General features: G+C 55.5%; 7 protein-coding genes across 7 annotated transcripts; 2 read left to right on the forward strand and 5 right to left on the reverse strand.

Annotated features, from left to right (window-relative positions):
- Positions 1-3,601: 3,601 nt before the first annotated feature.
- On the forward strand, positions 3,602-4,477 carry ISF_02363 (allergen Asp F4-like protein; the record flags this gene model as incomplete). Its single annotated transcript, XM_018845969.1, has 1 exon — positions 3,602-4,477. The coding sequence occupies one exon, from the start codon at positions 3,602-3,604 to the stop codon at positions 4,475-4,477; it is 876 nt and encodes a 291-aa protein (XP_018706676.1).
- Positions 4,478-6,483: 2,006 nt separating this feature from the next.
- ISF_02364 (hypothetical protein) lies at positions 6,484-8,304 on the reverse strand (the record flags this gene model as incomplete). Its single annotated transcript, XM_018845970.1, has 1 exon — positions 6,484-8,304. One exon carries the CDS (start codon positions 8,302-8,304, stop codon positions 6,484-6,486), a length of 1,821 nt encoding a protein of 606 aa, XP_018706677.1.
- Positions 8,305-8,783: 479 nt separating this feature from the next.
- Positions 8,784-9,107, reverse strand: ISF_02365 (hypothetical protein; the record flags this gene model as incomplete). The annotated part of the gene is made up of 1 exon (XM_018845971.1): positions 8,784-9,107. One exon carries the CDS (start codon positions 9,105-9,107, stop codon positions 8,784-8,786), a length of 324 nt encoding a protein of 107 aa, XP_018706678.1.
- Positions 9,108-9,915: 808 nt separating this feature from the next.
- Positions 9,916-10,487, reverse strand: ISF_02366 (hypothetical protein; the record flags this gene model as incomplete). Its single annotated transcript, XM_018845972.1, has 2 exons — positions 9,916-9,974; positions 10,166-10,487. The coding sequence occupies 2 exons, from the start codon at positions 10,485-10,487 to the stop codon at positions 9,916-9,918; spliced, it is 381 nt and encodes a 126-aa protein (XP_018706679.1).
- A 366-nt stretch (positions 10,488-10,853) lies between these two features.
- ISF_02367 (C6 zinc finger domain-containing protein) lies at positions 10,854-13,399 on the reverse strand (the record flags this gene model as incomplete). The annotated part of the gene is made up of 2 exons (XM_018845973.1): positions 10,854-12,719; positions 12,785-13,399. The coding sequence occupies 2 exons, from the start codon at positions 13,397-13,399 to the stop codon at positions 10,854-10,856; spliced, it is 2,481 nt and encodes an 826-aa protein (XP_018706680.1).
- An 871-nt stretch (positions 13,400-14,270) lies between these two features.
- Positions 14,271-15,715, reverse strand: ISF_02368 (pyruvate dehydrogenase complex, dihydrolipoamide acetyltransferase component; the record flags this gene model as incomplete). Its single annotated transcript, XM_018845974.1, has 2 exons — positions 14,271-15,329; positions 15,398-15,715. The coding sequence occupies 2 exons, from the start codon at positions 15,713-15,715 to the stop codon at positions 14,271-14,273; spliced, it is 1,377 nt and encodes a 458-aa protein (XP_018706681.1).
- Positions 15,716-16,861: 1,146 nt separating this feature from the next.
- ISF_02369 (SEC7-like protein) lies at positions 16,862-22,351 on the forward strand (the record flags this gene model as incomplete). The annotated part of the gene is made up of 1 exon (XM_018845975.1): positions 16,862-22,351. One exon carries the CDS (start codon positions 16,862-16,864, stop codon positions 22,349-22,351), a length of 5,490 nt encoding a protein of 1,829 aa, XP_018706682.1.
- Positions 22,352-23,274: the final 923 nt, after the last annotated feature.

Here is a 23,274-nt window from a genome sequence, read left to right on the forward strand (position 1 = left end):
GTGGCTGAGGACAGAAACAATTTAGGCTATCGACCATGCTCGCTAATTCCTCTATACGTTTGGTTAATCCGCTTTGATGAGCGTATCGTAGCACTAATAATAGATGCCATTCAACATCGGATGCCCACTCTACAGAGTAGTGATCCATGATGGCGAGAATGCCAGCCAACTGGAAAAGGAGTCTCGTGCTACCAGTCACAAATCGTGCCGGATTACGCGTCCCTTTGAACCGTGCAAGCGCCGACTGCCAGGGAGGGAATCCTGGCGGCTGGTGGGCGGCCCGTATCCTGAAACGCTGCCGGTAGGCCGGGGACGGGGGACCGGGGGAAACGACCGGTGGGTAACGTTTGTTGCACAGCCATCGGCGGATGCATTACGTGTACTTCGTATGACCATTCATTGGCTATCGCGTTCAAGTTTCTATTTTCCGTGATGGTCATGCCGTTCTGTGGCTGGCAGTGATGTGGACTGGCTCCCTTGCTTCGACGGACGGAGAGAACGAGGCTTGCCTTACCATTGCAAGAAACGTACTGAATATTCGCAGTATTATGACGGAAATAGAAAAACGATACTCCCTATCAAACCCGAGTTTGGATACGCAAGATAAACTACGTTGGACTGGTGGCAGCGTACGGTGGCAAGCTCTACTCTCCGTGCCAAGGACACACTGGCCTCCACCTGTCATCTCTTCCTATTGACAGGGGGGCAGCGGGACAGCCGCTGAACAAGGGCGATCGGCGGCTGTTATACATACAAGCTACAGAATATAGAACACGAGGGCGGCGAGCATTGGAGATTACCAAATTTATTGGCTTGACCCTGCCATCTTGGATAGTTGGAGACACGGAGCGGGAATGGGTTGATGTGCATGTCTCAGTCAATAATGCGGCCGGGATTCTGCATGTTCGATATTAGCTAGGAGAAGAATACCGACTATGACTACTGATACGTTTGCAAAGGACAAGTCCAGTGTCTTCTGATTCGACAAGAGTGGCAGTCCGTTCTCAGCAAGGGATGGTATTAAGCGACGGGATAGAACGAACAAAGGACATTAAAAACCGGGGTCAATAAACTCTATTTGCCGTTTCTCGAATTCGCATACAATGGAGTAGCAAAGCCAAGTGTACTGGTATGGATGGGGCACATTGTCTTCGCAGTTGTTTCTTTGTTACGAAGTAGTTGGCCAAACTAGTTAGCTGCTAGCGGATGAGCATCACGGGCATCCGAGGGAGGGCAGCGAGTCAAGACACAAAGGAGAACGGTGGATGCAACAATTTAGCAGGCGTCGAGGGTGTAACCGGTATTCACGTAAAGGTGTTGCTGTGAGCTGCAAAAATCAGCTTTGTCCTGTATATTGGTCTTGCTGATGTCCTGCGAGAAGGTGGTACCACCACACGAGACTCGACTCGCATAAAACGCGCAGGAATTTAGCAAAAATACCAAGCGGAGATATCGCTTCTCGAATGATCGAAGTGTCAATTACAAATGGATTGATGCCGATACAGACGAGAAAAATCACGCACAAGTACCGATTGACTGGAGTTGCCTCACTTCAGACGTCTTGTGCTGGTGGGCCGGTCCGTCTTGTACGTTGCGACGGCATGTGACGGAGGGGCTATCGGTAAGTGCAGTACCGACAGAATCTGAAAAGTGCCTGCATGAACCTGCGTTGGCAGATTTTTTTTTCTCTTGGCTCTGTTGACGATGTTCTTTTGTCCGTCAGGACAAGGAGGAGCAAAACGGAGATGATGTGGTAAGGGAGGTGGATCTTCAGTGGATGCAGAGCGCCGTGATAGACGTGGTCTAGAACGGTCGGTGCATCACGTGCCAGGCACGCGTAAGCAGCTCCCTGTCTTGAAAACCCCAGGACAACAAGACGGAACCCGCTCATGCCGCTGTGGTTCTGGCACGATTAATTGAGATGGAAACGAAAAAGGTTGGGAGGAACTTGGTTGCGGGGCGTTTCCCTCTAGTTTCGCCAACGGTTGTATTGTTTCCGTTGGCGTAGAGAGATTTCGGGACGGTAGCATGATGCATTGACCTGCGCCGGGCCGGTTTCGACGAGGGCTGGTTGCGGTTTTTTACTTCCTCTGGGCGCGTGTACACTGGCCTCACTCAACTTGCTGGCAACACGGCTGCGTTTTACCTGGGGCCTATCTCAATCAGGATACTGCAGATTGGGTGTGACCGTTCAGAACCGAGGTCTGTATGAAGGCCACAACTCGACGAATCAGGACTGCCCGTTTTGAAAATTGTGACAGAAAAAATTATGCAGAAAAGAATTGTGCAGAAAAATGCCTCCTCCGTTCTCCAGTGATGGACGTTCCAGACGTTCTAGACGCCGTCCAAAACTGATGGTGCCTGGGCATCGGGTATCTCCTCCTGTCAGCCAAGAATACCTTTACCTTCAGTGGTACAAAGAGTGAGGAGGCAGCCAAAGCACAGCGCAAGTACAGCACATCGTCTTGCTGTCGCCGTGGTGTTGTGCCCCGTCGTATTGCAGCGGTGTGCTGGCAGAAGGCATGCAAGAGGTACCTTGGTCGCTGTGGACCGACGCTGGGTCACCGCTGGGACCACTACTGGACGGACCACACCAACCCGCCACAAGAGCAAGTGAGGTGTGTGGCTGGCCCTCATCGTCCAATGCGCATGAGAAGGTATCGGATCGAACGATTACGGCATGGTCGCTTGGTGAATTTCTTTGAGTAATGGCGCTCAGCACATTATAACTGCCCCTGTAACAGTTGGTACCTGCCTGGAGTTGCTTGGTTTAAGTAGACCCAAGTTGGTGACTGTCTCTGGTGGGGATGGGCTTCCCCCGGCTCCACCATGGCGCGTTATTGCCCGCCCCTCCACCATCATGCAGCCAATCGCGGCGCATTTGTGCCTGGAGGGCCTGGCCACTGCACTTTAGCTTGTCGGGCTTGTTTGTTCCCCTGGATGTTCAACCGCAGGTAACTGCCTATGAGGCAGGTACCTTGTCGTTTGTCTGGGCAGTACCTCCAAGTACTCGCAAGTATCAAGGGCGGACAATTGCATGATATTTCAGCTAAAATGACCTGCCGGAAACCTGCAATACCTCATTATCTCAGGTGACAGTACCTTGCCTCTGGCTCAACTTGCAGGCGTTGTGTGCCGTCAGGTAGTTGGACTGTTGTACCAGCTCACCTGTCACCGCCAGCGCATACTGTAGGTCCAGTCCACAGGTACTCACCTTGCCTCAGGTACCAACGGCCCAGTAAGTTAGTGCTGTGCGCTGCTGCCAAAAGTTTCATTGCGACGCCCCCCCTAACGCCCCAATCTCCCTCCACGCTCCTTTTTCTTCCCTCCTCACTTCCTTTCTTCACGACATCACAGGCCAACGCCAAATTCATTCCTTAACACAACAACCTTCACGCTCTCTATAACTGCTCGTTGACGCGCTTGTCGCTCACGCATCACACTCCTTCAACTCTTCGCCGCTTCTGCTTTGGTCGCCCTATCGAGTATTCTGCGAATACCGTCAGCCCCAAGCGCCAAACAAACAAACAACCCTTCAAAAACTCCCAACGTTTTAACCCACACCAACAAGTCTTCGCCATCTCCCGACGAATTCAACACGATGAAGTTCTCCGCCGCCGTTATTCTGGCTGCCGCCATTGGCGCCTCTGCTCACCCCAGCCACGGTCACCGCAACGCTCACCGTTCCGTCGGCGGCCGCTTCGTCAAGAACCTGAAGCCTGTTGCTCCCGCTCCTCCTCCTGCCACCACTGAGGCTCCTGCCCCTCCTCCCGCCACCACCACTGTCGTCGCCCCGGCCGCCCCCTCTGTCGCCAGCGCCGCGCCCAGCCCTTCGTCCACCGCCGGCTCCGGCTCTGGCTACAAGCCCTTCTGCGGCGGCGTCGGGAAGCGCGCCACTGAGGCCCAGATTTTCTATGCCGGCAACACTGGCACCGGAGCCACCCCCGGCTGCAACATCATGGAGATTCCCGCCAGCGCCGTCTCCCTCTACGACTACACCGTTACCTTTAACAACGCTGGCGGCAACGACCAGGATTGTGTATGCTGGAACAAGATTGGACCTGACGGCGGTGTTAACGGTTTCTTCAAGGGCAACCAGGCCATGGAGTTTAAGCTCCCCAAGGGTGGTTCCGCCTATGTTGCCGTCGACAAGAACTCTCAGATTGGCTGCTCCTGCGGCCATGGCGGTGTTCCCACGACTTCATTTGGTCAGTTTGCCGGTACCTGGCTCGAAGCTGACTTTGAGAATGAGTCCAACCAGGGGTGGTCCGGCTTCGACGCCTCCTGCCTGGTCCCCGCCCGGTTCAACATGGACATTCCCCCCCTGCAAGTTTGCGGCGCCGGCACCTGCTCTACCATCAACCAAGGTGGCTCTGGCACCAACGCTTACCTGGCCGGCATGGAGGCTGAGGATGGTATTGGCGGCAACGTCAAGAAAGGTCCCCTGGCCCTCACTGTCAAGGTCAATGGCGCCTAAATGCTCTCTCCTCAAACAACAGTGTTAGATGGCTGGCAGTTTTGTTCTGTTTTCAGATACCTCGAGGCTGGATCTTGACCCGTAATAGCCCGTTGCTTCTGTATTTTTGTCATGAAGATGGTGGCTATTCTCGGCAAAGACGTCCTAGTGGCGTTCGGTGCGTTGGAAACGTTTTTTCCGCAGGCTTTTTGGGGAATATTTTTAAGGGACTTCATTCTTTTACGGTTCGTGATGGGTGTGCAAAGGCGGCTAGGATCTTTCACTTGGAGACCTATTTCGCCATCGTTATAGATGGCACACCTAGTTCTTGGATACATAGTTTTTTTTCTTTTTTACTTTTGACAAACAATTTTTTACATGACGCAATGTACTGCAACCTGTGACTGTTGGAATCCGTCCCGTGTGCTGTAGAGTCGCATGTTTTGGTGTTGTGCCACTGTGCCTTGACTGGAATGCGTTGCCATGACAAGCCGTGGTGAGCCATGCCATTGAACCAAGCGCCAGCAACAACAAATAAGGGGCCAACAAAGGAATTGAATCAGCTCAACTAGCGGAGATGTCCTTGGTCTACAGAGCACATGAGACGTGCCTAGTTTCGTAGTTGGGTGCAATTTGAAGTGTCACGCTTTTCAAGTCTCTTTCTTTTTCGCCCAAGGAAAGCGCACCGCTGCCCTGCACAACGATCAGCCAAACTTGACTCATCTGAAAATACAAAGTCGGCCAGTCAAGTTCAACGGAGTGGAAGAGGGATTTGGCTCATGTGTTGTCAAGGGAGTGAGGGGAAGTGGTCCGGTGCCGCTCAAGAAAAACTTGCGACATGAGCCCGGATCTAACACAAATGCACGAAGACAACTGACTAGAGCGCGTCGCTGGGTTTCGACGGGTGAGGGAATTAGAGAGGGGAAAAAAGGAACGCAGATCCGGTCCAACTCTGTCCGGCGCCAAGGATTACTATCAGAATAAGGAAGAAGAAAAAAAGGTACAACACCATCTTCAGATGCCCTAGCCAGGGCTGCTCAGCTACAGTAGTTCAGGTACAGCCGATGCCCAAGGAAACCCTATTTTCTTATCCAGGGTGTTCCAGTTTGTCTGGCGGCCCAAGGCATCCCGCCTGCAGCTGCTGACGGGTGCGGCAGCCCGTCGCCGTCCAATAGTCGGTCTGATGGGACGGAGGAAGCAAACCAGTCACATGAATCAATGCTGCGATCTTTCGGCATTTTTCCCTCCAAGTGCATGTCCTGATGATGATGGCTGCATGTTGGGCAGCCTTTTTTCCATGCCCACGTGCGAGTTTTGTTTCAGGTTGAAAATAGTTTTGAAACAAAAGAAAAAGGTATCGAAAAAAAATGCTGAAAGAAAATGAAATAAAGTTACAACACAAGCGAGGCTCTAACGTTGTGCGAGCATACATGTCATCTTTACAACTGTGCGGCTTCTCCCACAAGGCGGTCAAGACCGTGTAGTTGGAGGTCATCGCAGCGTGGGACGAATCAATGCACACCATCGTCTTTCTCTGTTTCGCCTGGATTCGAATCTGCCGTTTTGTAATCGCATAGAGTCGTTTTATGCCGCTCCCGACCAACCCCTCATGCGGCGCCCGTCCGTAAACCACTCGGACTTGAGACAGGGTGTGGCCGGCATGAAGCCACGGCTCGGCCTAAGCGGAGAATCCCTCCTCGTTCGAGGTCGCCTACGAATGACCCCTCCATCTGGTCTTTTGCTGGATTATGCTCAATGCGGCGTTTCATCACCTCTGCTTGACAAGGGGTGCGAGATCAGGCACAGGATTTAGACCCTGAATGCACTGCCTAAACGCCTACCCTGACCATTTTGCCAACACGCCTCTGAAGGTACCCAAATAGAGATGATATCACGCGTCATTCAATGGTGCTTTTAATAGTGATAATAAGAGGCGGCAATAATGGTGATGACTCTGATGGCCATGATGATTGATAGTGGTAATAAAGGTGATAATGATTATGATAGTAAGGCCGATGCTACTCTAGTCAAGTTTCGATGTAAGAAGGCATGTTGCGACTGCAGTTGCTGGAGACGCCAACCTCACAAGACAAAAGATTCGCGCAAGCTTCTTCTCCCCCCTCCTTGTTCGACACCTTCTCATTCCAGCCCGGCGGCGGCTGGGCACCCTTGGCGAGCAGGTTGCGGGTGACATCAACGCAGTAGAGCTGCGGCCCGCGCTCATCATCGTGGGTGCGGGCGGCCTCGACCCAGCTGCGCATGTGCGGGCGAATCTCCTTGTTCGACGTTACGGTTACGATGTCAGCCCGCCAGCCGTGCATGTACGTGCTAAACCGGGAGCTGCGGAGGACGCCGCACCGCGTAATCTCGAGAGCGACCGGCGGTAACACGCCGTCCTGCTCGACCAGGCGCCGCACCTGGTCTTCATTCCACGGCTCGTCAGCCGCGAGCACCTCAACGGGGAACTGTATGTCTGCGGGCAAAGGCCGCACCGAGAGAGCGTCGAAGCGCGCGCGAAGGACGGCGGTGGCCGGCGAGGACGAGCTGCCTGCTGCACCGTCACCGTAGTCCGGCACGAGCAGACGGCCGCGCTCGCGCTCCGTCGCCGTCCCGACCGTGGTGAGCATAGCGTGGAAGTGGTTGGCGGCCTCGTGTGTGCAGACGAGCCGGCGTCCCTGTAGGAGCGGGTAGAGCACGGGGGCCATGACGCCATCAGCGTGCGCATTTTCCTCCTCGATCTGCGCGCGGGTGGATCGCGACTGCCACGGCTGCGGCTCCAGGCGCAGGTGGGTGAGGTCCGAGATGAGGTCGACGAGGACCGTGTGCTCGAGGTTGATGGTGTCGGTGAGTGGTACTTGCAGGCTGCCTGATCCGACAAGCGCCCGGATGGTATCGGCGAGGGGCGGCGCAGGCTGCGACAAGAAGTTGCTCGCAGCATCCTCGACGACGAGGTTGACACTCGGGTCGATCCGCGGGAGCTGCTCGAGGAGTACGTCAATGTCCGCGTTTTTGCCGCGGGTTAGGTTGGGCAGCACCAGGCGGATGGTGGGGAAGCGATACTCATGACGGTTACAGCGCGCGGCGGCAACAACGCGGCGCACCTGCTTGACAAACGGCGCATCCTCCCACTCGTCGCGGTCAACGATATCGCCAGATTGGTACTCGCCCCAGGACCAGCCCGAGTCGGTCATCTGTCGCGCGAGACGGTTGGTGCTGATCCAGCGGACGTCGATCCAGCACGCGCCGCGGTCGACGATGGTCACCTCGGCCTTGGCCTGCTCCTTGATAAGTCGGTCAAGCATCATCTTCTCATGACCCGTCTGCGGGCCGCGCTTGAGGACGGCCGCGCGTCGGACCTCCCGTGGCACTCCTTGGAACGTACGCTTCACAGTGACGAGGCTGGCGCACCGCCGTAGCACCTGCCAGCGGCTGGTGGTGTGGGAGAGGTCCGTGGTTCGCGGCTCAAGCCGCTTCCAGATGGCGTCCAAGTCGGCCTTGGTGACGACCTCGCCCCCATCCGTATCTGCGGAATTATTGCTGGCAACTTTTTCGCTTCGACCATTGCCACCCGGCTCATTATGTAGCCTATGTTGTGGGGGTTGCTTTAGCTTCTGGATTGTGGCCTCTACGGCCTGCACATTATGCCGAAGATCCCGTAGCCAGGTAATGAGGCCAGTTTCCCGGATATACGTGACTTGGGCGCCTGTGAAGGCATCGAGAAGCGCCTCGAGTTCCGGGATGCAGGGCCTAGCTGCGTCTAAGCAGTTTGTAGCGAATTTGACGAGCTCCTCTCGGCGCCGATCGATGTCGTTGTTGCTGCAGCTGTCCTGACTTTTGATATTATCCATGGCCCAGGTGAACCGCTGTCGGGTGTATGTTTGGTCCTGGCCATAGGTACCCGGTCTGGCTTGTTGATGCTATTGCCGTGGTTATGTTGCGAAAGTGGTGAAAATTCTGGGGGTAGGGAAGGCGTGGACGATATGCTCGTCTAGGATTAAGCGGATTACACAGGCAGGCTCTCTAGGCAAGAAAATTCCCGAGTTCGCAGTCGCTACCCTATACCAACTTCTCTCGACATCCGTCCGCTTCCATCACGGGATTTCGAGTTTACGAGAAGACACTTGCAGGCTAGTATCATCACTGTCATCGCGATCATTATTCAATGTACTATTATCAACACTGTTGTAAGGTAGGTTCGGTGGCAGATTTGCGAAAGGTAGATGTTCATTTTGTAAACTTTTCTGGACTGTGCCTCCGTCCATTCCCTCACGTCTTAAAACCCCAAAATTTCCAATTAAAGTATTCACAGGGACTTCACTTGGGCAGCTTAAGCGGCCGTCTTGCTGCAGGCCAGCACTGTGGTTGTCGAGGCCGTCTCGGCCGTTACGGTGGCTGTGAACATGACAACGGGTCCTGGACCAAAGTAAAGCTCGCTGTACTGCGCCGACTCGCAGCCCTGGCAGTCGACCGTCTGGGTGGCCGTCGCAGTCTCGGTCCAAACAGTTGAGGTCGGTCCATAGGTGTACGCTTGCCAGGTGTTGACCGTGTGGGTGCAGTCTGGCCTCATCTCGTTCCTCTCGGCGACCATGGGCGTGGCCAGCGCGGTGCCGGCAACAGCGAGGGCGAGGAGAGCTTGGGAAATCAGCGTCATCTTGAGTGTTGAAGATGGTGATGAGAGAAGCGCGAATGAGGCGATATGTAGGAGTGAGAAAATGTAGCTTCCGACTTTTGAGCTAGTTATGCAAAGGTCTGATGGCCAGTGTCTTGGAATTTGAGTCAATGATCTGCGGTACTCGGAAAAGGTGTGCATGAGGGCTTACTCACGAGAGAAAATAAGGCTGCCTGATATGGAACGTCTGGAGAAAGAGAAGAAACCGTGAGATGAAGTTGTAGATGATCGCTTACTGGCAAACGGCAAAAAAGAGTTCGCTCATGCTGTACTTATACAATTTGGAGGAGGCGAAGAGGCTCCCGACACGACGGCTTCACGCGGCATAGCAAAACCAGGAAAACTTTTCTAAAAATCGATATATGCAGGAAAGAAGGCAGAATTTTCTTCTGCTTCATCGCAGGTTGGTCTTGACGTGTTGCCATCGCGGTTGGGACGGTAGGATGCTGCATGGACTGGACAACTACGAGGCTAGGGTGGCGTGAGGGCGCAATATTAAAAGACCCAGATGCGGATTATATCAACCAGACCTGCAGCATGCATGCAGAAAAAAAAGTAAGCCAGAAATCCAGTTTTCGGGCACTTCCGATTCGTCCGGGGTTCACCTCCTGATTGCTCTTTACGAATAACCCATCGCTTGCCGGGCTGCCAAGAGATCGGCCGTCTGTAAGCCGTGATTTCCGAGACGTGTCTTGACTATCGTCTTAATGCAAACTTGAAATGCTAACATGGACTGGTGGACTGGACCGTAGCATCCACACCAACTCCGAGCCAGCAAGAGGGGTCTCTACTAGTAGTCTGATGCAGCGTCGTATTGACGTGTTAACTTGTTGATTACTCTGTTCTGCCCTAATTATTTGGTGTATGTACACATTCTGGAGACCGTTCGATGGTATCGCTCCACTTCTCATCATTCCAAACGATAACGGCGACCACGCTCTGCCGCGCCGGCCCGCCTCTCGTTTCGGATCATCGCTACCTATTTGCAACCAGCCCTTTCCCCTCCGCAAACTTGGTTCACGGCGCGGGCGTCGACATACACACAGTCTCATGCACAGTGTATGGCGTCGTCTCGCTGGTCGACGCCGTGTAGTGCCAGTATGGGCAGTACACGAACGGCACCTCCTGGACACGAATGTGGCGGCACCCGTGGCAGTCGAGCGACGTCGTGGTCGTCGTGGTCGACGGGTACTCGCGCATCGTGCTGTCAAACTCGCACTGAGGCCAGTACGGCGGCGTCGCAAACCTGGTCTGCGTGATGTTGAGCGTCGTGGTGCAGTCCGCTACTGGCGAGGAGACGGCATAAGCCTGCATCGCGGTGGCGATGGCAAGGAAGACAACTTTGAACGAGGAGGCAGGCATTTTGCAGTAAGAAGTAGGTAGTTGGATGATTATGACAAGGTTTTGCACAATGCATCAACAGGGGAGCGGGGGTTTGCGGTATATGTGCCTCGAATGGAGGAGATTTTTCCTCTTGACAATTATACGAGTCCGGGACACTCCACAGACGAAGCCGTAGCCTGCATGTGCAGGGGATTGCTTATTGTTTATTATGTAGCATCCCCGGCTGAAATTGGCGACAATGGAAATCCATCCGGATCGATCGGCATCGAGTTTGCTGTTTGTTCGACGCAGGGCAAGATGGCAGCAGCCTCGTCCAACATGCCACACAAAACCTCGCCACCACCACATGTTGCTTGGATGCACACACACACATGGTCGGCTTCATTACCGCGGATAGCCGACCGGCGCCTCAAAGAACTGACGCATGCTGTCCAGAGGCATCGGCACGTTGAGCTGCGATGACCAGGCGCCTCCCCACATCCAGTCGTCCGCCTCGTCCCACGCCCAGCTTATGCCACCACCACCCCCCCCTCCGTCCCAGCTTGCAGCCAACGCTTCGATTGTGCCGACATCAACCGCGGAGCTCTCAGCGGCATCCACCTGACCACCGCCCTCCTCCTCCTCACCGTCCTCCTCCTCGGCCACGGGCACGCCGCTCTCCCGCGCCACGGCCCGGATCAACCCCAGATCCAGGCGCGCCGCCTCGGTCGCGCGCGACACCAGCAGCGCCATCGTCGCCGCCTTGTCAAGCCCTCTCTCCAGCGCCTCCGTGTGCGCCACGCACGCCGACACGAAGCAGTGGCCCTTGGCCGTGACCTCGCCCGCGCGCATGCGGTCTAGCATCCACCCGAGCGCGCTGTCCAAGCAGGTGCGCAGTAGCGTGGCGTGGCCCTCCGCCGCGGGGGCCAGAGATGGGCCGAGCCCCGGACCGCCGCCGGCCGTGTCATGGATGAGCTCTAGCGCGATGATGCATGACACCTGCACGGGGATGTTCTTGAACATGCCGGTGCCGTGGATGACGAGCCGCCCAAAGTCGGAGGTGGGGGACGGGGCGCGCGGCCGGGTGAAGCCGAGCAGGTCGGCGATCTTGAGGGCCCCGTCGAGGCACATTTTGCGCGAAAAGTAGAAGCGCGGGTCGTCGAAGGCGGTGAAGAGCACGGGGAAGTGAAGCGCGTGGAGGCACCGATAGAGCATCATCTCGGCGAGGGAGACGTGGAAGGGCGCGATGCGGGCGGAGGAGGAGTCGTTATCATCCTGATGCTTGGTCACCGCGCCGATGGTCTGCGTGAAGAGGCGGCAGGCCTTGGTGAGGTCCGAGTTGAGCCGCAGCGTCTTGTCGTAGTCGACGCCGGCGCGAAAGTCGTTGATGTACCTGAGCAGCTCCATGCGCAGCGGCAACGACTTAAACACCGCGAGCGGCACCGACATCTGCGTCGCGCCCTTGCCGCTGCTCGCCTGGCCCGCCCGCCTCGAATCGTCCGTGGTGTCGTCGTCGAGCGCCTCGTCGTCCAGGTCCGCCGGCGGGAGCGCGTCGTAGTCATCCTCCGACACCAGCGGCATGCCACCGGCCTCGAAGGCGTACAGAAGGTTGAGCTCGAGGACGGTGGCCCACAGCCGGCGGCGCATCTCGGCGCGGTACACGCTCGCGCCGCTGCTCAGCCGGCTCGGGTCGCGGTGCAGGCCCATGTACATGGCCGTGCGCAGCAGCGAGCCGGCCATGACCCAGGTCAGGTCCGCCGACACGCCGCACGTCATCTTGGCGAGCGTCAGCAGGCACTGCACCTGCACGCCCGTCAGCGTCATCCGGCCCTTCTCGGGCGGCAGGATCAGCCACATGTGCGCCTCGTAGATCCAGCGTGTGGTGGTTATCTTGAGGGCGGCGGCGGCGGGCCGAGCCGCCGATGCCACCGGTGCTGCCCGGACGGAGGAGCCGAGCACGGCGCAGAGCTGCATGAGCATGACAAAGCCCTCACCGACGCCGGAGGGGTCTTGCCAGTAGCTTGCGTACTCCTTGCGGAAGGTCGGGATATGAAGGATGCGGTACACGCCTTCAAAGGTGCGGAGGTAGGCCTCGACGAGCTCGTCGCAGACCGCTCGCGGCAGCGTATTCTTGCCAATGTCGAGCGAGGATAGCGGCTGGGAGCGGATCGTCTTGATCTTTTGGCAGAGAACTTTGCACTGATACAAGATCCGGAAAAGCTCACCTTGGGTGTACTCTTGGTTTTTCAGCATAGACAGCTCAACCGGGAACTAAAAGGCATCTGGTGTTAGTACATCGAAAGAGCGAGTGAGAGCTGCTCTGGGGAGAAGGTTACCGAAGCTGAAACATTCATCCAGTGGCTTTGGCCAAAATACCGGCCCTTTGAGATGCTTCCCTTTGGTGGTGGCGTGGATTCGCTCCGACGGCGCTCACCAAACACCTCCCCGGACCGGTGAGCAGCCCCTCCGGAAGAAGCCGGCTCCCCATGCGCAGCTCTCCCCGACCGGTGCGTTTCCGGCTCGTCGCTTTGTCTTTGAGCTGCTGCCGACGACGGCGGAAGCAGTTGCCAGACGCTCGCCCGGTGGAACTCCTCCGAGTCCGGGGTTTGAATCTGCGTGGCCCGGGCTGTTGGCCGGAGATTGACCACCGTCGAGGCCCCAGCCGGTCGGCGCGGAACCGATCCGCCCCCCGGGGATGACACGCCGGACCTAGCGGCGTCGGCGTCGGCGACAGCACCATGAGGGGCCCTCCGTCTCGGCTTTGGTGTATGCGTCGGCGCGTACGTGCAGGCGCCAGCGTCGGCCCTGACGCAGTGGCCGCACGGAAACTCGCGGTCGCACTTGATCTTGCGCCTGCGGCACTGCTCGCAGGACAGTGGCGGGCGGCGCCGCTTCTTGGCGGCGGTGGTGGCCGCTGGCGGATGCTCGGCTTGTCCAGCCTGCTCGGCCATTTCTGCCAAGGGCTAGGATCTTTGGCGACGGCAAGAGAACGACTAGCTGTCGCCTAGGTAACAGAAATGACGGTAGGTTAGAACGTGTATGGTCGCAATTACCAAGAGGAGTAGCGTTGTCAATTTGCCGACCTTGTCCACATACAGCCGTAGATGTAATGTGTAAGTCTCAACTATTCGGAGACAGAAGCGCAAAAGCCCGTACAAGTTGTGAACCGGACTTAAGAGCCGATTGGACAGCATAGTTGAAATCCCCGACTCGGGCTTGCCTTAAGCGGCATAGCGGTCGAGAATGCCGACTTGGGCTATTCAAAGGCCGAACAAGAGCAAAGACATTATTGATTCGTGTAGAAGAGCAAGAAGGAAGTAATGAGAGAGAGAGGAAGTAAAAGTGAAGAACACCGGATCTAGCCTGACTTGATGTGAGTATACGAGATACATCGCAGCCGCTCACTCAACCGACCAACTACCACGCGCCGTGCATTCATCACTTGGGCTTGTTGTACATGGCCTTCACAATTTCGCTAAAGCATTCAATGAGTAAACACTGTTATAAATCTAACGAAAAAGGAATATTTCTGCATCGCGTGCGGGGAATCAAGTCAAGTCGAGGCCATCGCAAGCCAAGTGCCTTTGCCTCATCCGGAATACAGCATTAATCAAAGTTATCATTGTACACAGGCTTCAGCCCAGTAATCGTTCCATGAGCCCCGAGAGGCATCAACAGACACCGCCAGCCAACTACTTGTCTTGTAGTAGTCGCGCCAGCCCACTGCTGGTCATAATTCCTTTTGTCTATAACGCTACCTCCCATGGTATCACTCCATTGCCTGCCTTCAGGTCAACGTTCATGCCCTCCACACGTGGCAGCTTAAAGCAGCAGAGCAAGAGGGTTCTCAATGACCTTCTTGAACTCGCGGATCCATTCCGCGCCAACAGCGCCGTCGACAACCTTGTGGTCGAAGCTGGCGGTGACGGTAATCTGGTCCTCCCACTCAACACCAGCGGAACCGTCCTCGTTCTGGACGGGGACGGCCACCTTCTTTGTGGTGCCGACGGCGAGGATAGCGGCCTGCGGGGGGTTGATGACGGCGGTGAAGTGATCAACAGCGTTGTTCATGCCCATGTTGGAGATGGAGATGGTACCACCCTGGTACTCCTCGGGCTTGAGCTTGTTGTCGCGGGCCTTCTTAGCGAGCTCCTTGACCTTGCTCGAGATGGACTCGAGGCCGCGGCCCTCGACGCCAGTAACGATGGGGGTAATGAGCCCGGTGGGGGTAGAGACAGCGACGGAGACGTCAACAGAGTTGAACTGGCGGATTGTCTCGCCACGCCAGCTCGAGTTGACAGCAGGAACCTTCTTGGAAGCAACCGCAATGGCCTTGATGAGGAAATCGTTGACAGACAGCTTGTACTTGCCCTCGGACGAGCTGTTGAGAGCCTGGCGGAGCTTCAGCAGCTTGGAAACGGACAGGGAGCTGGTAACGAAGAAGTGGGGGTTGCTCTGGACCGACTCCTGAAGGCGGCTGGCAATGACCTTGCGCATTCCGCTGACGGGGAGATCCTCATATGTGGCGCCAGGAGCGGCGGCAGCGGGAGCGCTCCCGGCCTTCTTGACATCCTCCTCAGTGATCTGGCCGTTCTTGCCGGTGCCCTTGAGAGTGTCGATGCTGACCCCCTGCTCCCTGGCAAGTCGGACGGCAGCAGGGCTGGCGTTGGCGGTACGGTCGAGAGCAGTCTCGAGCTTCTTACCGGAAGAGGCATACTGCTCGGGCTCGGGGGCCGGGGAGCTCGACTCGGTGGGGGCCGGAGCGTCGGACTTGCTCTCGGTCTTAGGGGCGGCGGGCTGGCCGCTGCCACCGGCATCCTCGAGTGTGAACTTTTCGAAGGCGGAGATGTCGGCGCCCTCTTCGACAAGGACAGCGATGGGCTGTGTGTTTGTCAGCAAGAACAGCAAAAGAAGGATATGAGGTCGGGTGGATCGGGCGAGGTGCTTACGGTGCCAACGGCGACATCCTTCTCGCCAGCCTCCTTGAGGATCTTTGCAATGACACCATCCTCCTGGAACTCAAAGTCCATCTGGGCCTTGTCGGTCTCGATCTCTACGAGGACCTCACCGGGGCTTATAGTGTCACCAGGCTTCTTCTGCCAGGCACCCAGGTTACCGGCCTGCATGGTCGGCGACAGGGCAGGCATCTTGATGACCTGGTGGTCGGGAAACGAGGCATAGCAGCGAACGACGTGGGCGGCGAAGCCATTGCGCAGGGCAGAGTGCGTAGGGGCGAGAACTCGCCTCCGGAGAGCGGCGCTGAGCATGATGGGTGTGTGTGAAAATGGCTCGCAACGAGAGAGCTTGGCAGGAAGTAGGACGGAAAATGTCGCTAGGGGGAGAGCGAGAAGATGAGCGACGAGGACGACAGGTGCTCAGGGAGACGTGCAATGATGCCAATTGGCGGCCAAGTCAATGCAGGAATACGGGCGATGAGCAAAAACCAGGCGTCGCGCTCGCGGGAATTGTTGGCAAGGAGGCTCGAAAAGAGAGAATCAAAAATGCTTGGGGTTGAAAGTCCAGTTTTTGCGTTGAGCTGGCTGGTATCGCTAGCGGGAGCTTAGAAGCTAGACTATTGTAGGACTAGTGCGACGGACGGCTGCCGGCGCTCAGCGCTGCCTCAGCGGGCTCTCAGCGGACTCTGCCTGCAGGAGAGACGCTGGAAAATCCCTGTTGGGCGAGAAAGAGCGACTTCGGACAGTGCATAATCCCGTCTACAGGCATATCGGGAGGGTCTGGGTGGGCCACTTTGGCCGTCGTGGCGCAGGAAATTGCTGCACCTAACCCAGAGATTCTTACCTAATCCCTGACGGATCCACCACGATGGTCTTATCGGCCCAGGGGCTTGTCACCTTCAACTTGCTCAACGCACTAGCCACAAAACGAGAAGCTTTCGTGTCATCATTCCTTCTGAGCCACACTACCATGCGCCACACCAAAAATATGTGGTCGTTGTTCAGCTTGCGCCAGTGTACAACTGAAGAGGAGGGGTTGTTGCTATTGAGATCAAACAAAAGTCTAGTCTATAAAAATTTCAGACCAGCTCTTTCTTAATAGAAGTATTTTTACTACTAGACCTATTTCTATTCTTATTTAAATTACTTTCTATTGACACTGTACAGCTCTCCTGACTAGTACCCCTGTCGCGAGCTTGACGCCGCGTGTACGTACGAGCAGCCGCATGTGCCGGGGTTTCTCCTGTCACTGCCACATGCTCCCCTACCAATCGCTGCCGCTTGGCACTTCATCCCAAACCTGAGTCGCAACAAGTATTTTACACGCAGCCCTCGCCAGCTGTGCAAGGTGCGACTGACAGCGAATTCCCGCAGTCACATCCTGTCTTGCCCGCCACTCAGCACAAGCGCTCCTTTGACAGCCCGGCGAATGGCAGCTCAGTCCCCTGACGCTCCCCAATGAGCTCCATCAAGTTTGTCGTGTCCTCTTTGGACACCATCGCTGCCTCCAGGGATGCACAACGCATCAAGCAGCTAGGCGAGTCTGCCAAAAAGGCTCTCGATGTCATCAAGGAACAAGAGCAGCTTCCCGACCCAGAAATCGTCTTTGCGCCCTTGCAACTCGCCACCCGAACCAATAACTCCAAGCTCACCACCACCGCCCTCGACTGCATCGGCAAGCTAATATCCTACTCGTACTTCTCGGCCGAAACGAAACAAGAGCCCGCCGAAGGTGACGCCCAACCACAGTCCCCGCTCATCGAGCGCGCCATCGACACAATATGCGACTGCTTCCAAGGAGAGGCTACCGAGGTTGAGATTCAATTGCAGATTGTCAAATCACTCCTCGCCGCCGTCCTCAATGACAAGATTGTCGTACACGGGGCTGGACTGCTCAAGGCTGTGCGACAGGTTTACAATGTGTTCCTCCTTTCACGCAGCACCCCAAATCAGCAAGTCGCTCAAGGCACCTTGACCCAAATGGTTGGCACAGTCTTCGAGCGCGTAAAGACACGACTGCATATGAAGGAGGCTCGATTGAACTTGGGAATCCTCAAACACAGCTCTAGCAATGTCACTTTCGACAACCAAGAAGGAACCAACGGGGCTGACGACCACGACGATGGCCATCACGCCCCTGGAGACGAGTCCGCCGAGCAGGAGTCCGGCGCAAAGCTCACCCTTAAAGATCTGGAGCATCGAAAGAGCTTTGATGACTCTGCACTTGGCGATGGGCCTACTATGGTCACACATATTAAGCCGTCCAAGACCAACGGCGAATCCGAGTCTTCAGGCCATGGCACAAATACTGCCGATGATGAAGACCAACTCGAAGCCGAAGATGAGGTCTATATTCGCGACGCGTATCTTGTCTTCCGATCTTTCTGCAATTTGTCGACCAAGGTACTTCCGCCAGATCAGCTTTTTGATATCCGCGGCCAGCCGATGCGATCAAAACTCATTTCGCTCCATCTCATCCACACCGTCCTGAATAACCACATCTCCGTATTTACGTCACCGCTTTGTACCATCAAGAATTCCAAGAGCAATGAACCGACAAGCTTCCTTCAGGCCATCAAGTTCTATCTGTGCCTCAGCATTACGAGGAACGGCGCAAGTTCCATCGACAAGGTCTTTGAGGTCTGCAGCGAGATTTTCTGGCTTATGCTCAAGTTCATGCGACCGCCTTTCAAGAAGGAAATTGAAGTCATTCTCAATGAGATTTACTTGGCTCTCTTATCCCAAAGGAATGCTCCGATCTCACAAAAGCTGTACTTCATCACAATTCTCAACCGCCTTTGCGCCGATCCGAGGGCCCTGGTTGAAATCTATCTCAACTACGACTGCGACCAGACTGTGGACAATATTTACCAAACCATTATCGAAGACCTGTCCAAGTTCTCCACGGCTCCGGTCGCTGTGACCGCGGTAAACGAACAAGTATACGAGGACACAAGAGCCAAAACGCAAGCGGCCGGCGAATGGCAACTTAAAACTATCCTGCCACCTCCGTTGACTGTAGCTCACATTATCCCGCAGCCAGAGCCGGAACCTGACTACCCGAAAGAATATGCGCTGAAGCGTATTGCTCTAGAAGGCCTGGTTGAGGCTTTAAAGTCACTCGTCAATTGGTCGGCGTCGGTGCGGCCTGAAGCCGGTGTTGCGCGTGCGGAAAAAGACAGGAAAATCTCTACTGATGAGTTGCGCGCGTCCATCGATCCCAGTATGAGCGAGACACCATCGCGGATTGACACCCCTTTGCCACCGTCAACGCCTGTACTTGATGACGATCCGGCACAGCTGGAGAAGGATAAGGCGCGGAAAACGGCATTGACCAACGCGATTCGGAAATTCAACTTCAAGCCCAAGCATGGTATCAAAGCCCTCATCGCCGAGGGCTTCATCGCGACCGATAGCCCGGATGATATCGCCAAGTTTCTGCTCAAGGAAGACAAGCTCGACAAGGCCCAGATTGGAGAATACCTGGGCGAAGGAGATCAAAAGAATATTGATACCATGCATGCCTTTGTGGACTCGATGGAGTTCACCAAGAGACGTTTTGTCGATGCTCTCCGTGTTTTTCTGCAGTCGTTTCGTCTGCCAGGCGAGGCACAGAAGATTGATCGATTTATGCTGAAATTTGCGGAACGTTACGTTCTTGGTAATCCGAATGCATTTGCCAACGCCGACACGGCGTATGTGCTCGCATACTCGGTCATTCTCCTCAACACCGATCAACACAGCAGCAAGATCGCGAAGCGCATGACAAAGGAGGAGTTCATCAAGAACAACCGAGGCATCAACGACAATGCTGATCTTCCAGACGAATACCTTATCGGTATTTATGACGAAATTGCTAGCAACGAGATTGTCCTTACGAGCGAACGTGAGGCTGCCGCCGCCGCCGGCAGCGCACCTGCGCAGTCCACTGGCCTTGCTGCGGGCTTTGGCCAAGCCTTTTCTGGCGTTGGACGTGATCTTCAAAGAGAAGCATACATGCAGCAGTCTGAGGAAATCTCGGTGCGATCCGAACAGTTGTTCAAGAACCTGTTCAAGAGCCAGCGCCGAAGTGCTACCAAAACGGGCCCGAAATTCATTCCTGCAACCTCTTTCAAGCACGTTGGTTCCATGTTTGACGTGACGTGGATGTCTTTCTTCTCAGCACTATCATCGCAACTGCAGAAGGCTCACAGCCTCGAAGTGTGCAAGCTATGTCTCGAGGGAATGAAGCTTGCTACCAAGATTGCCTGCACCTTTGAGCTATCAACACCAAGAGAGGCCTTCATCTCCGCGCTGAGAAATACTACTAGCTTGAACAATCCTCAGGAGATGATGGCTAAGAATATCGAGGCCGTCAAAATTATTCTCGATCTTGGACAGACCGAGGGCAATGTGCTTCGAGAATCATGGAAGGATATCTTGATGTGCATTAGTCAACTGGACCGACTACAGCTCATTTCTGGTGGCGTGGATGAGAGCGTCATCCCGGATGTCTCTAAAGCTCGTTTCATGCCCCCGCCTAGAACTGAAACCTCGGACTCGAGAGCATCAACATCCTCACGGCCACGCAACCGCCAGCGCTCGGGGACGGGATCCCGTGGCTTCTCCCATGAGATTGCCTTAGAAAGTCGTTCCGACGAAGTAGTACGAGGCGTCGACCGCATCTTCACAAACACAGCCAATTTGTCTGGCGACGCGATGGTTCATTTTGCCAAGGCACTCACAGAGGTTTCGTGGGATGAAATTAGAGTCTCCGGCTCTAACGATTCTCCTCGTACATACAGTTTACAGAAGATTGTGGAGATCAGCTACTACAACATGAACCGCGTCAGGTTTGAATGGAGCAACATCTGGGTAGTTCTCGGAGAGCATTTCAACCAAGTCGGTTGCCACAATAACATGAACATTGTCTTCTTCGCCCTGGACTCCTTGCGACAGTTATCAATGCGCTTCATGGAGATTGAAGAGCTGGCCGGTTTCAAGTTCCAGAAGGATTTCCTCAAACCATTCCAGCATGTTCTGGCCAATTCAGACAACGTCACGGTCAAGGATTTGGTGCTGAGATGCTTGATTCAGATGATTCAGGCCCGCGGAGGCAACATTCGCTCTGGATGGCGAACCATGTTTGGCGTCTTTACAGTCGCAGCTCGCGAGAGTTCCGAGAGCATCGTGAACTTGGCCTATGAGAATGTTAGCCAAGTTTACAAGGACAAGTTTGGCGTCGTTGTCACTCAGGGAGCCTTTACTGACCTTATCGTCTGCTTGACGGAATTCTCCAAGAACCTCAAGTTCCAGAAGAAGAGTCTGGCTGCGCTAGAGCTCTTGAAATCTATTATTCCAAAGATGTTGAAGACGCCAGAGTGCCCTCTTTCACAGCCACCGGAGAGTCGACAAGAAACGAAGTCAACCACGAAATCTAGCACGTCAATCGAGGAGGGATATTGGTTCCCGGTCCTTTTCGCATTCCACGATGTGTTGATGACAGGCGAGGATTTAGAAGTACGGTCTAATGCCTTGGAGTACTTCTTCGCTACCCTGATCAAATATGGCGGTGACTTCACCCCTGAATTCTGGGACATTCTCTGGAGACAACAGCTATATCCTATTTTCATGGTACTGAGATCACGTCCTGAGATGGCAAATGTTTTGCACCACGAGGAATTGTCTGTCTGGCTCTCAACAACTATGATCCAGGCGCTGAGGAACATGATCACGCTGTTCACTCACTACTTTGACTCTCTGGAATACATGCTCGATCGCTTCTTGGAACTTCTTGAGCTTTGCATTTGCCAAGAAAATGATACAATTTCTCGTATTGGCAGCAACTGCTTGCAGCAGCTCATCCTCAAAAATGTTACCAAGTTCGCGCCGGAGCACTGGGCGAAGATTGTAGGAGCATTCTGCGAGCTGTTCGAGCGCACAACCGCGTATCAGCTCTTCACGGCCGCGAACGGCGCATCCCCGGCAGCACTGTCTCTGCCGTCTAATGGTATAGATTTTTCCAGTGGTCTAGGCACTGGTGGAGAGCCTGTTGCGGACGATGGGTCGCTCAAAATCAACGGGGGAGACGAAAATGATCATGCGTCTGACAGTGAATCTATGAACAGACCAATCTCACCGCGACCGCTGGATGACGATGCACGACGACCATCCATTGGTGCTACAAGCCAAGCTCCCTTGGAAGAGTTCAAGCCGGCGTCCACACTACAACAGCAGCCCGTTGTTGTTACTGCGGCGAGAAGGAGATTCTTCAATCGCATCATTTCACGTTGTGTTCTGCAACTGCTCATGATCGAAACCGTCAACGAACTTTTCAGCAACGACACTGTGTATGCGCACATCCCATCCACAGAATTGCTACGCCTAATGGCACTCCTCAAGAGGTCCTTCCAGTTTGCAAGACGCTTCAATGAGGACAAGGAGCTGCGCATGAAGCTGTGGCGGGAAGGTTTCATGAAGCAACCGCCAAATCTCCTGAAGCAGGAGAGCGGAGCAGCCGCCACATACGTGTCCATCCTGTTCCGCATGTTTGCGGACAACGCGCCAGAGCGTCTCGATAGCCGAGCGGATATCGAGTCGGCTCTTGTGCCACTGTGCAAGGACATCATAACCGGGTATTCTACACTTGTGGAGGAGAGCCAGCAGCGCAATCTCGCGGCCTGGCGTCCTGTGGTGGTGGACGTGCTTGAGGGATACGCTACCTTCCCGGACGATGCGTTCAAGACGCACATTGGCGAATTCTACCCGCTTGCAGTAGAGCTGCTCCAGAAGGACTTGACTGCCGACCTACGGGGTGCTTTGCTGACGGTACTGCGTCGGGTAGGCGAAGTGTCTTTAGGTATCGAAGGCATGGCGAGCATGGCGGAGAAGAGACGGGAGAGTGTTATCAGCACCGTATCCGATGCAACGGGCGGAGATCACGAGCAGGCTGCGCGCAAGATGCTGTGATGCTATGTAGCATATGAAGCGGACCATTATTAGGAGGGAGGAATCGAAAACAAAAAGTCTGTTGTGTCTTGTTTCAAGGTGATGGAGTTGGAAGCCGCCGTTGTACAAGATAATAGATGTAGAAACGTTTAATGAGAGCATCGATGGGGATTTCCATTCAAGTGGCTATTTTGATAACTATGTACAAATTGCATCATTCATCATTCATTGCATTATCTACTCAATCTAGCAGCTGCCCTATGTATATCCGTAGCGGCTCCGCCTCCTCCTCTATCGTGCGGTTCGGCAGAGCGACCAGCGCCTCCTTGAGCTGCGCGTCGTTGGCGGTGGCCGCCCTGACGAGGCTCCGGACGGTAGCCGTCGCAGACGGCGACACACGCATGACGCTGACGAGCGTCTCGAAAAAGTCAATCAAGCTGAGGTGCAAGAGCACGTCCGACTTGTCGACCATGGCGAGCGCGGCCCACTGCAGCAGGCCGTTGCCGCCGGCGTCCCGGGCGACGCTCTGCGGCAGCGGCAACAACTCCGGGAACGGCGTGCGCGTGAGTGCGCCGAGGTTGAGCATCGCAAGGCGGGGGAGGAGACGCAGTAGCCGGCCCTGCGCGAGGGAGACCTGGCGCTCCGTGCGGGCCGGGCCATGCTCGCCGTCGACGTCTTCGGTTGCGGAGGCGGTGCTGCAGAGACGAGGGATGATGGAGAACAGCTGCTCAGCGTCGAACAGAAGCTGCCAGAGGCGTCCGTGGCCCCGAGGGCTAGCGACGCCGTTGACCGCGTGAGACGGCGGCGGCGCGGCGTCCACGTCGCAGTCCGTCTCGAGCAGGTCGCCGAGGACGCGGCCCGCGCGCTCCCCGACGCCGACGTCGGGCGCGTCCAGCCAGCGCGCGACGAGCGCCTCGAGCAGCTCCGGCAGGGTGGCCAGGAGG

This window comes from Cordyceps fumosorosea, assembly GCF_001636725.1.
Source record: "Cordyceps fumosorosea ARSEF 2679 chromosome Unknown scaffold_4, whole genome shotgun sequence".
Lineage (NCBI taxonomy): Eukaryota > Fungi > Ascomycota > Sordariomycetes > Hypocreales > Cordycipitaceae > Cordyceps > Cordyceps fumosorosea.